The sequence below is a fragment of the Peromyscus maniculatus genome, chromosome 20 (genome assembly GCF_049852395.1).
Source record: "Peromyscus maniculatus bairdii isolate BWxNUB_F1_BW_parent chromosome 20, HU_Pman_BW_mat_3.1, whole genome shotgun sequence".
In the NCBI taxonomy this organism is placed as follows: Eukaryota; Metazoa; Chordata; class Mammalia; order Rodentia; family Cricetidae; genus Peromyscus; species Peromyscus maniculatus.
Genome location: NC_134871.1, coordinates 63,861,420 through 63,876,330, shown reverse-complemented (window position 1 = coordinate 63,876,330; position 14,911 = coordinate 63,861,420). Strand labels below are relative to the sequence as shown.

The window sequence follows — 14,911 nt, the reverse complement described above, 5'->3', positions numbered from 1 at the left end:
TCACTTTGATGATAGGAATCATGATGATTGTGTTTTGAAGCAAGCTGGCTGTGATCACGTGTTGAACTCCAAGGCTAAGAGAGATAAATGCGGAGTGTGTGGTGGAGATGACTCTTCATGCCAGACCCTGGCAGGCGTCTTCAACAGTGCACATTACGGTAAGCTGAGTGTGCTTGCCTCCAGTTTCCCCTTTGATCTGAGCAAGTGCTCTGGTGTGTAATAGAGGCGCGTCAGTAATGCTTTGTTATAGCCCGTGTCCTCTGTGGCCTCAGTCCAGAATGACTGTCAATGAAAAATGTCCAGATGTAAAGAATAAGCCTTGAGCTGGGTATGCTGTTTGAATTAACGAATTCACTTGCCTAAAACAAACCTGAGTCTATGTTTTGTTGTCTGTGTTTTTGAAATGAGGTCCAATGTATTCCACTGGCACTTTGGCTCTCCAAACCTTGACTGTTCAAGTGTCGAGATGATAGGCACGTACCATGCCCAGCTCATGCTGTGCTGGGGCCAAGCTCAGGGCTTCTTGATTATTTGGCAAGGTCTGTACCACCTGAGACCATCCTCAACCCTAAATCTGATTTTTAATGAAAAAGATCGGAAGCATTAATGAAAATTGAACAGTAAATCCAGTAGTATTTGACCATATTGGGTGAATAGTCTCCAAATTTTGGAGACCTTTTAATGATGTTCCTATAAATTAGAATGTATATAGTTATGACTCTTTCTGGGGAACTTGCTTTTAATTATTTTTAACATTTGAAAGTCTTCCCCCCACCTCTTTCTCTCCTTTTTTTTTTTTTTTTTTTTTTTTTTTTGCAAGAAGATGCCTGGTCTGTGTGTTGTGTTTGTTTTTAATTGTATTGAAAAGGTTGGCTGAGAGTAAAGGGTGAAATTTTTAACCTAAATGTTGGTTCTTAATTTTGATTTCCCAAGTAGCATGTGCAATGGAGTTCCAATGGATACTTGGCCATGATTTCAGTTTTATTTGAAATTGTTTTAAGATCACCTCAGACATTTTCAATTCTAAATTTCCTCAGAAAATATTCTCCTTTTTAAATGATGATACAGGCAGACCTTTAAAACTTTCCATGTACAGTAAAAACTTATTTCTTACAGTGTTATTTTTCAACATTAAATTATGTCCATATGGTTGAGCTCATGATGCTACTGGTAGTTATTACAATGAAAGGGTATAACTCAAGACTCAATTTTTATACCTGTATGAGAAGCATAGAACATTTCATATTCTAATGTACTGGAGATGGTCATGTGTGTTAACCAACATGCTCTTTTTCTCTTGGTTACTGATGATTTCATGTGAGCTATATACTTGGATCCCCTTCCATAACCACTGACACATGCTTGTGATAGACGGCAGTGACTAAACAATATCACACAGCATGAAGCCACATGTATCAAATTAGAACTTAATACTTTACCTGGTGAAGATTGTGTCACTAGTTCCCATACAGATGGGGGACCTTGTGCAGGTCATTTGCAGGGTGGATGTCTGCCCCCTGGTGGTTACCTTCATTCTGGCATCTTTTTGGTGCGTTAGACTTGCTTCACGCCGGTACTGGTGACAGGTGGAAGAAGTTGGTGAGAGTTCTCTGGGTTAAAATTAATCTTGGAGATTATAAGCTGTAAGATACATAGAGTAGTTATCAAACTGCCACTTTATGTGTAAGTTGTGACACCTTAAAGAGGTAAGGCAGGCTGCTCCAAAAGCCTACAGGCGATCTGGCACCACCGTCTTTATGTAATCATGGGGCAGTATTTTCAAATTTAATGCATAAGAAAAATTACAACTCTTATTCATGCACTAAACTGAGGGAATTAATTTTTTAAAAGGCCAAGGAAAATCCTGGAGTAACGTCTCTGGAGCATATTTAATTCTGTGCTTTCCCCGAGGGGTTTAGCTAGCTATGTGAGTGATTTTAGGAATAGTGTCAGGAAAAGTTCTTTTTTATTCCTCATTTAATGTGCAGTTTATACTGCATTTCCTCTCCAAACAGTGCCAGTATTGCAGGATTTGGTCCAATAAACTAGAGATATTACTTTCATTCCACTCCAATAAACTTTTTATTTTTCTGGTAACAGATGTAGGGAGACTTTAAAAAAGTAATGTAAAATTCGGGTGTAAATGTGGAGATTCTAGTTTGAGATATAAACTAAAAGCTTAAGAAAAATTAATTTTCTATTATTGTTTCTCAGTAGTAAAATTTGTTGCCTCTCAGTCTTCTTAAACTTAATATACTTCTTAAACTTAAAAAACTTCTTAAATATCATGTCAGTGACCAATTATATCGATAGCCCTAGGTTTGTGAATAGCATTTGAAATCCTGGATTCTAAGTGTGAGAGCCCAGGGCAAACATTCTATTTGACATTCAGAATTTCAGAAGTAGTAAAAAATTAGGACATGTTGGGCTTTAAGAATCTCTAGTTGGGAGCTGAAGAGATGGCTCAGAGGCCCCTGCTGATCTTGCAGAAGACCCGAGTTCAGTTCTCAGCACCACATCAGGAGGCTCACATTGCCGCAGCTCCAGCTCCAGATATCTGAAACCCTCTTCTGGTCTGTGCAGGCACACCCCCCCCCCAACACAGACACAATATATACAATAATAGCCCCTCCCACTCAAACAGCACAAACATATATAGTAATAAAAAATAAATCACAAGAAGAGACTGAATCTCAAGGTCTGTGTATTTGGGTGGTCTTCATCTCAGTCTTGCTTAGTGTGTTAAGGTGTAGATCAGATAGGAAAAAAAACATTTAATCACGTTTTAAAGGCTAGAAAGAATTTGTAAGTGTGGCCATACTATTCCAATCTTGCAGCCACTTGGTGGTAATAGTTGATGGAACGTCTGCGATTTATGAAATTTCACATGTGCGAAACTATATTGCAGGTTACAATGTCGTTGTTAAGATTCCTGCAGGGGCAACAAACATTGAAATTCTTCAGCACAGCTATTCTGGAAGACCGGAAGACGACAACTACCTTGGTAAACTTGTAGTAAGCAGCAGTGGATGTGTGGTTTGTGGGAAATTCGTCGGAGGTCTGTGGTTGATGTAGCTCTTTCTACACCTTCAGCAACACAAAATAAACCTTTTTAGAAGGAAAAGGGAAACAATGGGACAATTTTGGTTTTTATTTTCCATTATGGCATTGTAGGTAACCATATTTTGTATTCAATTAAAGTCGTATGTATATTCAGAACAAAATTCTCTTCTCTTTCATGCTCACTGTAGCACTCTTTGGCTTCCCATAAATTTTTTTTTTAATCGTGTAGCGAAAGTACTTAAGTACAATTTTATTTAAAGTTCTACAAATAACTAGTTTTGTATTTTGAGATATTACCGAATATGGTCATTATGTATTTCTTGAGTATAGACACATTTTGTTGTCTTAAAAAAAAAACCTTTCAGATTTGGAGAATTTTGCTTATATAGAAATATGGAAAGGGCATTTACAAAGATTTTTCTCCTCACAATGAGCCAATTTCTGAGTTACCTAATTCCTCAAACTGGTGATGTGCACCTGATAAGATGATTTATCTGCTTCAAATTAATTCAATTTATGTATTATCCTATGTAACTAATACAACTAGCAGTATGACTTTATTATGTACAGTTTATTTCAAAAGTATAGGTGGCATTATAGAGTCAAGTGCTTGGGGGTAACCCTTCAATAGGTTCAGGATTTCTTCATTGTGAAAATTTGGATACAATAACAAACCAGCTGGACTTGTCTGCACACGTGTATATGCTAAATTCTATGGAACTGTTCACCTAAGAAAGCTTAATTTCATGACATATCACTTCCAATGCAATTAATGCCAAACATTTCCCAAAGAGAATTGAATGCAAATGTCTTGCTTTTTTTGTATCTTATTGTATTTAGTTGATTTTAGTTTTCTCATAATTAAACATATTGCCTTGGTATGCAGCCAGAGACATGTGCAGCTAGAATGTAGGTAAATAATTAACCTGGCCACATCTTCCTGGGAATGGTCCAGGGGTTCTTCCCATGTTTAAAAGTTGTGACTGTTCTAACAAAGAAACTACTGTGTACACAGTATCGTGGAAACTTGAGTGTAACTTATAATGAGAAAAATAAGCCCATGCACCCCTGGAAGGTTTTTTTTTTTGTTGTTGTTGTTTTTATTTTAAGTATTTGTTGTTTGAGAATTCATGTCACTAGAAGTCCCTTAAATAGGCCTGTGGACATTGTTGACATAGAGAAAGTTCATCTCCTTACACAGAGGAGTTTCTGTTCCACAGGACGAATGTCAAGCTTGATTTGTTCTTTAGTGTAACCTCTAAAGGTGATTCAGCTGGTGGCATCAGTGACCTGTGTGTTTTGGGTGAGCTTCCCAGGATGACAACTGCATATTTTCTTCAAGTCTCACTTTTCAGGTCTCACTGACATTTTAACACAAGTAAAAATCAAGAGCGATGCACTTCGTTAGTATAGGGCTTTATTATTTTAAAATACAGAGTGTTCCAGGATGCTGAGAATTAAATGTAAGTAGGCTAATCTTATATTATTTACATGCCTCTACAAATACTTTCCAGATCTGATTGTGGCTAATTGCCTGTTAGCATAGAAAGTTTTAACTCTACTGTGTAGCTGAAGAGACTGAAGCAGAGGTTTGTGGGAGATCACATAGCAATCAGTGATCAATGGGAGTGCCTTAACATCTGCACTGCTGTGATACATGCAACTCTGTATTAAAGCATAGCAACTTACTAATATATACTCTAGTCCCGTTCCATACTTGTATGTGTGTATAGTACATGACATGTGTGACAGGCATCTTAGTTACTTTTCCTGTTGCTGTGATAAAAAAAAATACCCGGACAAAGGAAATTAAAGAGAAACAAGTTTGTGTTGGCTCATATTTCAACAGTATATTCCATCATGGAGAGAAGGTCCTGGGTACAGGAGCTCAAGGCAGCTGGTGACCTTCCAGCCACAGTCAGAAGGCAGAGAATGATGATTGCTTGTGCTCAGCTAGCATTCTCCTCTTTGTGCAGACTGGATCCGAGCCCAGGGAATGGTACTGCTCAGTGTTAGGGAATTCTAGCCTCAGTAAACCTAACCAAGATGACCCTTTTCAGGCATGGTTAGTGGTTTACCTAATCCAGACAGTCCCTCTCAGGAAAGCTGGCCTTCTAGGTGATTCTAGATATGATCAAGTTGATAATATTAATGTTCACTGGGCTTACATCAATTCCTTACCGTAGGAAAGAGAATAAAAAGAGGTACGAACCAAAAGGAAGATAGGGATGTTATTTTTGAGCAGTCACATTCATCAATGGTGACCAAGAGTCTCTTTATGAACAGCTATGGACATTTGGGTGAGGAATGGGGTATACCGCTAACGTTTTAAGATAACGTTCGGATCTCAACTCAGTGGTCACACAGATGGCCCTGGTTAAACAGGCCATAAAACCCACCCAAAAGTCGTGAATCAAGGGGAAAGGACTAGTAGGGAGGAGAGGAGAGGAGAGGGTTGGGAGGGAAGGGGCGGGGAAAGTAACCAGCATGCACTATATCCATGTATGAAATTGTCAAAGGGCTAACCTCATTCAAAAATTTGGCCTTAAAAATGTAAGGTTTTGCACATTTGTTCCAAATTAAGCATAAATGGAGTGCAGATGGGCCGTTCTTCGCTCTCCCTTGTTGGTGACTGATTGGTGGGTGCTCTATGTGCTGGTGCTCTGGTTCCTCCTGCTTCTCCTCTTCCTGTGTGCCCTTCCTGTTTCGTGCCTCTGAGGCCGTTCTGGAATATAACAGGGTCGGGTGAATCTGTCTTAATATATTTGGCTGCTGTGTTGAAGTTTTCTTACTTGCAGATTAGAGACCACAGTACAGTGAAGTAGTTTATTTCCTGAGCATCGGCTTATATTTACTTTCTTTAGATTCGGAAAAGAGTTTGCATTTAAAAGCGAGGAAAGTGAACTCCATCCTGTTTGCTGGTTTTATCGTTTCATGAGCTGCATTATGTTGTTTTACAGCGTTATCTGACACTCAAGGGAACTTTCTTCTGAATGGAAATTTTGTTGTAAGTATGGCAAAGAAAGAAATCAACATCCAGGGAGCTGTTTTAGAATACAGTGGATCAAACAACTCGATTGAAAGAATTAATAGCACTGACCGGCTGGAAGCAGAGCTTGTTCTGCAGGTAATGGCCTGTAGGCAGCGGTGAAACCCAGCCGCAGTCTTAGTAGAGGACTAGTTAAATGCTTAACATCATTAGTTATAAAAAAATGTCTTAAGAGTGTATCTTTTATAAATTAATTGTATGTTCCTCTGTATTTTATTGAGGTGTTATGTGTGGGTAATTTATACAACCCTGACGTGCACTATTCCTTCAACATCCCCATTGAGGAGAGGAGTAATCTGTTCTCCTGGGATCCATATGGGCCGTGGCAAGACTGTACCAAAATGTGCCAAGGTACCCTGGCCTTAAATAAGAGACCCAAGTTTATGCATGCTGGTATTGTGTGGTTCCTCTGAAGTCTGACTGGCTAATGAGTCCTTCTGAACATGGAGCATACAGGCATGCCAAGTGCCCTGTTTGCCCCCCTTCATCTTGGTCTTTGTCTTCTTAACTATCCCATCAACTCTACTGTTCCCACCCTTCTTCACTCTTTCTCTCTCTCCTTCCGCTCTAGCTTTCTAGGGTAGTACCACCCCTCCCCACCTATAGTCATTCCCCTTCACATACATTTTTTTTTTTTTTTAAATCCATCTGTCTTTTATTGGTGCAATGTCAGACAGTCATTTTATTTCCCTTTCTTGGACATGAGAAAATACATGTGTACTGTGGTGTGCAACACCGAAAGGGCCCGAGAGGAAGAGAGCAAAGCAGGAGGAGATATAGCGGGGGGGGGGGGGGGGGGGGGCGGGAGCAGGCATGGCAACAGTGGAGCCATGGTGTAGTCTGTGATCGTGGGTGGTCTGTGACAGAATGCTCCGTTCAGCTCTCTGCTCTCACCACTGCACCGGACAGACAAGAGAGACCAAGCTCAGAGCTTGAAAATAAAGGCTCTTTGCTTTTACATTAAAAAACAAAACAAAACAAACAACAACAACAACAACAAAAAGAATGCTATGTTCTGTGCAGGCAACCTTTACTGAGGGACAATTTGGGCTCAGATTATTATTAAGAGCCACATTTTGTATTCAGATATAGCCCACACATATATAGAGATCTTCCTGTAAATGCGGTTGCCATGGATGACTATGCAAGGAGATTCCCCAGATGGGGTGGTGGAGGTCATAGTGTGGAAACTGAGGTATAAAGTTTATAGAGAATGGAGCATGAAGGGGAGCAGTGATTAGAGGGAGGAATCTCAGAACTATGCAGATGAGAAAAGGTGGGTGGCCAGAGGTGGTGGCCCTGGATGAGGAGGACCATCGATCTCTTCATCTCACCTGACAGGTGAAAAGTAGCAGTGGTGTTCTCCAGGAAGAGACACCACCTCTGTCCCTTGGCAGTGATGCAGAGCTGCTCAGGATGACGGCAGGACGTGATGTCCTGTCACTGTGTGGGGCGGGCTCTCAGAACGGACACAGTAATAGATGGCATCAGTTCAACTGGGATAAATGGTAGAGTAGACACAGTGCACTGGCAATACTGGGTGTCTCAGGGTTTCTATTCTGTGATAACACATCCTGACCAAAAGCAACCTGGGAAGGAAAGGCACCGCCCGCAATGAGCTGGGGCCTCCCAGTCCACTCATTGATCAAGTGCATATCCCACAGTCTTGTCCACAAGCCAGTCATATGAAGCATTTTCTCAGTTGAGGTTCCCTCTCTCAGACGACTCCAACTTGTGGTCGAGTCAACCAAAAATCTAGTCAGTGCACTGGGGGAGTCCAAGGCGTCATGTTGACAGAGAGGCCTTGGGTGAACTCTGCAGAAGACAAGTAGAGTTTGAAGATGTGGGACCAGCTGTCCTGCATTGAATGTGTAAGCAGGTGTGTGGCTGTGGACATGGGATAACAAACGGAGCAACAGGCGAATGAAGAAAGATTCTAGAATGCAGTAGATTCCCCCAAGAAAAGAATGGCTTCTGAGAGGCTGTGAGCAGAAAAATGGGTTTGTTTATTTATTTATTTAGCCATCAAATACTGTGATTAGAATCTCTGCTCTGTGTAACTCTGCAGCTTGTTACTTTTTTCTGAGTTAATTATTACTCGAGATTTTAAAACAGCTGTGCATTTTGTTTTAGAATTTTCTTTGTTATTTTTCAGTGTTATTTTTTCTTTATTTTTGCAGTATTCCTCTTTGCTCTTGAGCTCATGAATTTGTGTCCTTTTAGGCTCATTTTGTAACTGTCCCCTTTAGGTTACCACTTCAATATTATCCTGGGAATTCTCTTGAATTTTTCTTTAATCTCATGAGTCCTCTTTTATACTTACCTCCATCATTGTGGGAAATAGACCTCAGGATGCTATGGAGAAGGAAAGGTAACTTGGGAGCACTTGCCATCTCTAAAATATCACTATTCAATGATCACGTTTGCCCAATTCTTTAACTGGTGAGAATTCTGGACAGACAGTGTCTCTTTAGACTCATTAGGCCTGGCCCTGTGGCTTTTCTTCAGCTGGCCCTTCACTTCCCTGTGCTTGTATGGGGCATTCTCCACTCTTGAAGCTTTATGGATCCTTTCCTCAGTCCCAGTGATGTCAGAGAACAGGTGCCCTCTCTTGTCCCGCTGCATGGCTTGCCTATAGAAACCCAGCTGGGGAAACAGGGAAATGAAGGGAGGACAGACACAGACACATGTACTAAAACACGGGGGTTGGGTGGAGCCCTCCTGTCTCTGATGGAGCAGCACCAGCTCTGCAACTACTGGGAACCTCAGCCTGTTTCCTATGTACAGCATGAGCAGGAGGCGTGTCTCTGCAGGGGACTGTCTCAGGCTGTAAACATCTGGGTGGAAGAAAGCTTCAGTCTGTGCTTGTGTGCACTCTGTCAACATCTGCACATGGACCAGGGGAAGGCTTTGCCAGTGTCCAGGGCTCTTGGGCATTGGTCCTTGACAACAGGACAGTACACATCCACTGGGGTCCTTTGATGTGCTCTTCTTTCTTGTCATTTTCCTGTGAATTATGTCAATCTTTTTGGAAATAGATTCTCGGATTTTTTTTTTTAAGATTCCTCACCAGTCTTTTGCCTTTTTCACATTTGTATTGTTTGAAGGCAAAACCTCTTCAGTTAGAACCTTATGGTGTCATGTCTTTGGCTTCCTTGTTTGGTAGCTCTAGGCATGCTTGTTTCCCGTTCATTTGTTTCCTTGGATCTCTTATATTTGAGGCTTCCTAAAATCTCTGTTAATACTTTTTCATATTTAAGAACTAAAATCTCCTTCTGTATCACATGAGTCACTGGGAAAAGACCCTAAGGTCAGCTGATCTGTCTTTCTTGGGGAACAGTCCCCCAAGAGAGAAAATCTCTTGTCTTCCAATGGTCATGGTTGGGTGAGGGGAACATGGAATGGTCCTGCATCCAGTGAGCATGGAGAGTGCAGTGGGCTGGGAGGTCCCCCATGTGAGACCGTCTTCCTTAATCAACCCATTTCCATCCTGTGGGTCCTCTCCTTTCTGTGCTGTGTCTTCAGGCTCTTTTCTCTCAAGCTGTGCTGTCCAGTTCAGCAGCCATGAACCGTATGTGACCAGTCTGCTTCAGTGTGCGCTATGTGTGAGCTACCCACTGTATTTTGAATATTAAAATGAAAGGAAGAAAGTAAAATATGTTTTAATAATTTTTATATTAGTATGTTCAAATAATCAAATTTTATACACTTCGGGGTAAATATAAGTATCGTTAATTTTGCTAGTATTATTTTATGTTTCCCTGTATTTAGAGGAAGTAGAAAGTGACATTTGTGGCTCACAGTCTGCACTGGTGACTGGAGGAAGAGTACTTTAACTGTCATCCAAATATGATTTTTAATCCACTCTTTGTTCCTCATGCCCACCCCTCATCCATTCACAAGGTTGACTTCATCCTCCTTGGCTCGGAGAATTGCTTTATCATTCACTTTTCGTCTCCACAATTTCCCCTTCTCTTCTGTTTCATTTCCTTTATTTTCTTTTGCTCCTTTACATATATGCTTCTAAAAAACAACTTATATTTATTTTAAAAGGGGCTTAGAATAGATCTGAGATAAACACATGTTCATGTTTAGTTGACTGGGCGTTCAAAGTTGAGTGTTCACAAAACAGAAATTTGATCCTGTCACAGACTGCTTCGACTCCCGAAGAGGATGTGGATTCAGGGTGCCCTGAACCTGAGTGATAGTTTGCTTTGACTGGTTGTGTTGTAGACAAACAGCCACCCTGTCTCCATGGGGTGAGCTGAGGCCATTGTTGATCAGACTGTACTTTGGGTTTCATTGACACGTCCTGCTCTGTATAACTAAGATCTCCATCCATGCCGTGAAAACAAAACCAGATCTTACTTTTAGAGTAGCTTCAGTCCTTGCAAACAGTGGAAGTACAGAAGAGCTGAATATTCCTGTCTCCCCACCCCATCCCCCCTCTTCCTCCCTACTGCTCTGCTGTGTGTTTGTGTCTATTGACATGTGTGTACAGATGACCAGCTGGTCCTGATTCCCAATGACCAGCTGATGCCTGTAGTTTGCACTAGAGTTCATTCTTCATGCTGTGAATTCTGTGGATTTCGGCAAATAAATGGTGATGTGTTTCCACATTTCACTATCACACAGAGGAATTTCATAGCCCTGACCCATCCCCATGCCTCACCTGTCCTGTTCCCCCAAACCCGTGAAACTACTGATCTTTGTGTTGCTTGTAATTAACTTTTTCGTTCATGATGCCAGTCTGAAAGGTCGGCCCTGTGTGGACAGTGCTATTCTGAAGGCGGAGGGACAGAACAAGAGCTTGTTGGAACTGTCATAGGCCATATCCCCTCTAGTCAGTTCACATATGTGTCATGCCACCTGACATGGAAGTTGTCATAACGCTGTAGCAGTACATATGAGGAAGTGATCCATGGGGCAATGACTTAGTGATAACATCCATGCTGGCCCCAGCCCTACCTTCCAATCTCGTTGTTGCAGAGCTACCCCTTACCTGGTCCTTCTTCCTTCTGGCCTCCTCTCTTAGCAAAGTCCTCCACAGTCATTGAGGATTCAGCTTATAAAAAGAAACTCCTAACAAGATTGATGTCCTAATGACCTGTGAATAATTGCAAAAATTTCTGCTCTCCTACATGGATAATTATCATTTATAATTACTATAATTATGGAACACGTAACTTGTATAAGTTTTTATTTAGTTTTTAATTTTCATTTAATTTTAAATTTTCATTTCACTCTGGCTAAGGTCTTCATAGAAGAAAAATCGTCTGCATACGTCAGAGTGACCATGCAATTGTATCCGATCAGAGTTGTGGCCACTTACCACTGCCATTGTTTGTGACGGAAAAGTGCAACACAGACTGTGAGCTCAGGTAAAAGAGAAGTCACGTGTGATGTAACCGATGTGTAGTGACGATGAACTGATCATTAGATAAGACATTCGGTGCCTCACATGGGGCAAGCAGGCCGTTAATATCTGACCTCTGCCTTGTCGTTTAGAACACTTCAGGCTCACTAATTCATACTCCTGCTCAGTAATTCATTTGACTTTTGAATCAGTCGTATTAGCTAAATACCCATGTATAGGCCTCACATTGTGTGTACAATATGGAAGCAATTTAGTCTGTGACGTAAATCCAGATAAACTCTAATCTGGAAATCCATGGTTTAAAGATGTGAAATATTAGGTCCATATAGTATGAGTCTGTAATTTCCACTGAAATTAGAACTCAATAAATAATATTTAAGAATGAAAAAAATATAGATTGAGTTCCCTAATACATTAGAATTGTAGTACTCCTAAGGGAGTATTAGGATTAATAATTGTAGTATTAATACTCCTAAGGGAAGTGCAAGCAAGTTGGTACTTCTACCCCAAATTCTCAGTTTCTTAGGTGTTTGTGGGTGAGTGTATATGCATATGTGGGTGATTGGTTAACAGACCGATATAAGCTAAAAACAACAACTCAAAAACCTCATCTTCCAATTAAATCCATATTGTGGCAATAGTATTTAATATTCAGAGACAGCCAAACCTCTTCTTCACTCACGAAGGACGGGGGTTTGAAAATACTGTTGTGTTGTATGAAGGCACATGGGAAAAGGCCAGTAGAAATGGTTACTGAGGCTGCGTGAAGCACAGTGGGGTCTTGTAGAGAAATGAGGTCTCAACCTCATGCTTCATTATCCTGGTGCACACATATTGCTTGAGAGATTGCTAGGCTACAACTGGGATAATTTGGCTCAAGTTGCCATTTTTACCTAACGAAAAATGTTTGTTCACAAATATTTCTAAATAGAGAATACAGGGATTAACTAGAGGTTGTGATATGCACCACAAGAAAACTATCTTGCCAGCTTTCAGAGACTGTATCTTAACTGCTGTGGTAAGATTCCCAGACCTCCCTCATTCATATACCAAGGTTTGACCTAGGGTTTGCACTCAGAGTCAGTGTATCCCGTGGAGTCTTACATCTACCATGAGTGCCAGCCTTGGTCAAAGCCAGATGCTTACAAGGAAACTTGAAGTTCTAGGACACACCTCAAAGATGCCACCTACTGTTAGAATGAGACCCAAACACACACACACACACACACACACACACACACACACACACACACACACACACACTTTTAAATATAATATATATTAGAGCAAATAAGATTTCATTTAGATGATGGTAAGATCTCTCTCTCTCTCTCTCTCTCTCTCTCTCTCTCTCTCTCTCTCTCTCTCACACACACACACACACAGACACACACACACACACACACACATACGTTTAAACCATTGGAACCCAGTCTCTGAGCCTCATTTTGCAAAAGGAGAACTTTTATTTTTTCTTTCATAAAACAAATTTTAATTCATTGGACCTGATACACTTGTTTTCCTAAACTCCTATATTTTTCAAAAAGCTGCTTATAAACCCTAAACTGATTTTATCATCTTTCTGTGCAATCTCTTTATCAGTATAGAGAGAAAAGCAATCCATAAGCTGATTGCAACTGAAAACACAGCCTGAGGTCAACATTTCTGCGCTGAGTCAGTACTGACTGCTCACCTCATTTTGTTTTCCGAGCCCTGGAAAGACAGCCAGCTACACTGAACCCCACTGCGGAAGTCCCACCACTTAGGGCTGAGCTGCCCTGCTCGAGATCGGCAAACATACACTTTGACACACTTTTTCCCATTATATTGATTCAGACCAGACAGCATCTTCATTGATCCAGGGACTCCCAGATCCTACGGAGCTCCGCTGAACCTCACTTTGTAACAACAGACTTGGGTCAAAGCAAACAAAACCAACAAGTAAAGAAGAAGAAGAAGAGGAAGAGGAAGAGGAAGAGGAAGAGGAAGAGGAAGAGGAAGAGGAAGAGGAAGAGGAAGAAGAAGAAGAAGAAGAAGAAGAAGAAGAAGAAGAAGAAGAAGAAGAAGAAGAAGAAGAAGAAGAAAAAAAGAACTTTTTGAGACACTGTCTCACTATGTAGCCCAGGCTGTCCCGGAACTTACAAACTTCCTGTCTTGGCCTCCCAGATGCAAAGCAAGTCTCCCTGTTACAAAAATGATGATAAACCAAGGTACCTATCTGCAGTATTGAACATGACAACTCAGCATGGACATTGAGCTCAGTATGATTTTATTTAAAAATTTGCAAAGCTGAAGGAGAGATCTGAGTTTTTGTTCAAAGAAAGCAATTTTCACAGCTTCTATCCTGGCGTTAGCTTTGTGTTGAGTGATAACAGGAAGGGAAGTTTCTGTTCAAGGTCCTCACTTCAGCACGCTAAGCCAGGCTCTTGGCATCCTGTGGCAAGGTCACTCGGCCCCTGGTCTGAGGTTCATGCCGGCCCTCTGGCAGTGGGAGGCCGGCCTTCCTTCAGACAGTACGACAAAAGGTGCAATACGAGAACTTTTCATCCCTAGTGCAATGATTTATCAAACAATTCCTAATGGAGTATCCATCAACTCTTAAAAAACTGAATTATGCCCAAACCTCTGAATCTCTTTTTCAATCAATGTTCATAAGCATTGCTCCTAAATCTGGTAACACCTTCTTTCTAGGTGGCACATCACTGGCAAAAGTGAATGCTCATCCCAGTGTGGCCAGGGATACAGGACCCTCGACGTTCACTGCATGAAGTATTCCATTCACAAGGGACAGACTGTTCCGGTGGAAGACCACTACTGTGGTGACCAGCTCAAACCTCCTACCCGGGAGCCATGCCATGGCAGCTGTGTTTTAACAAGGTGGCATTATTCAGAGTGGTCCCAGGTAAAGTAAAAATTGTCCCTTGAGAAGAAAAAAAAAATGCCTCTCTTTTCACCAGTTAAATGTTTCTATTTCTCTAAAAATATGTGTTTGTTGAAATTTTGATTTCCCCCTCCCCTATTTCTAAAGTCACTGATTTTGTTGTGCTTTTAACTAGTGTTCTAGGAGTTGTGGAGGAGGGGAGAAGACGCGAGACTCCTACTGTGTAAATGGCTTTGGCCACCGCCTTGATGAACGAGAGTGCCAGGAGCTTCCTCGGGTGATGCTTGGGAATTGCAATGAGTTTCCTTGTCCCAGCTGGGCTACTAGTGAGTGGAGTGAGGTAACACTAAACACATGGCTTAGAAAAACTGCTGTAATGTCATGCTTGGGAAGCTTACAGTCCAAGGCCGTGAAATTCAAATGTGTTATCATAAAAGCAGTTAAAAAAAAAAGTAAAGCTGTCTAGTTCTTGTAATATTTATAATGACCAGGCCAGTGGTAACATTTACTGATATTTAGTCTATAGCCACCTTCATAAGCA

At 41.2% G+C, this 14,911-nt stretch overlaps 1 protein-coding gene across 2 annotated transcripts in view; it reads left to right on the top strand.

Moving 5' to 3' along the window:
* Adamts20 (ADAM metallopeptidase with thrombospondin type 1 motif 20) overlaps nucleotides 1-14,911 on the top strand; it is a 131,522-nt gene that overhangs the window by 60,031 nt on the left and 56,580 nt on the right. Inside the window, exons 15-21 of one of the 2 annotated variants that reach the window (XR_013046564.1) lie at nucleotides 41-158; nucleotides 2,909-3,004; nucleotides 6,024-6,190; nucleotides 6,334-6,463; nucleotides 11,367-11,493; nucleotides 14,181-14,391; nucleotides 14,546-14,696. Coding sequence is in view for 1 of the 2 variants with exons in the window: in XM_006974321.4 (XP_006974383.1) it covers nucleotides 41-158; nucleotides 2,909-3,004; nucleotides 6,024-6,190; nucleotides 6,334-6,463; nucleotides 11,367-11,493; nucleotides 14,181-14,391; nucleotides 14,546-14,710 (1,014 nt within the window). In the remaining variant the exon portion in view is untranslated. Of the gene's footprint in view, nucleotides 1-40; nucleotides 159-2,908; nucleotides 3,005-6,023; nucleotides 6,191-6,333; nucleotides 6,464-11,366; nucleotides 11,494-14,180; nucleotides 14,392-14,545; nucleotides 14,711-14,911 lie in introns of both variants that reach the window. The other variant, XM_006974321.4, reaches the window with a different exon arrangement.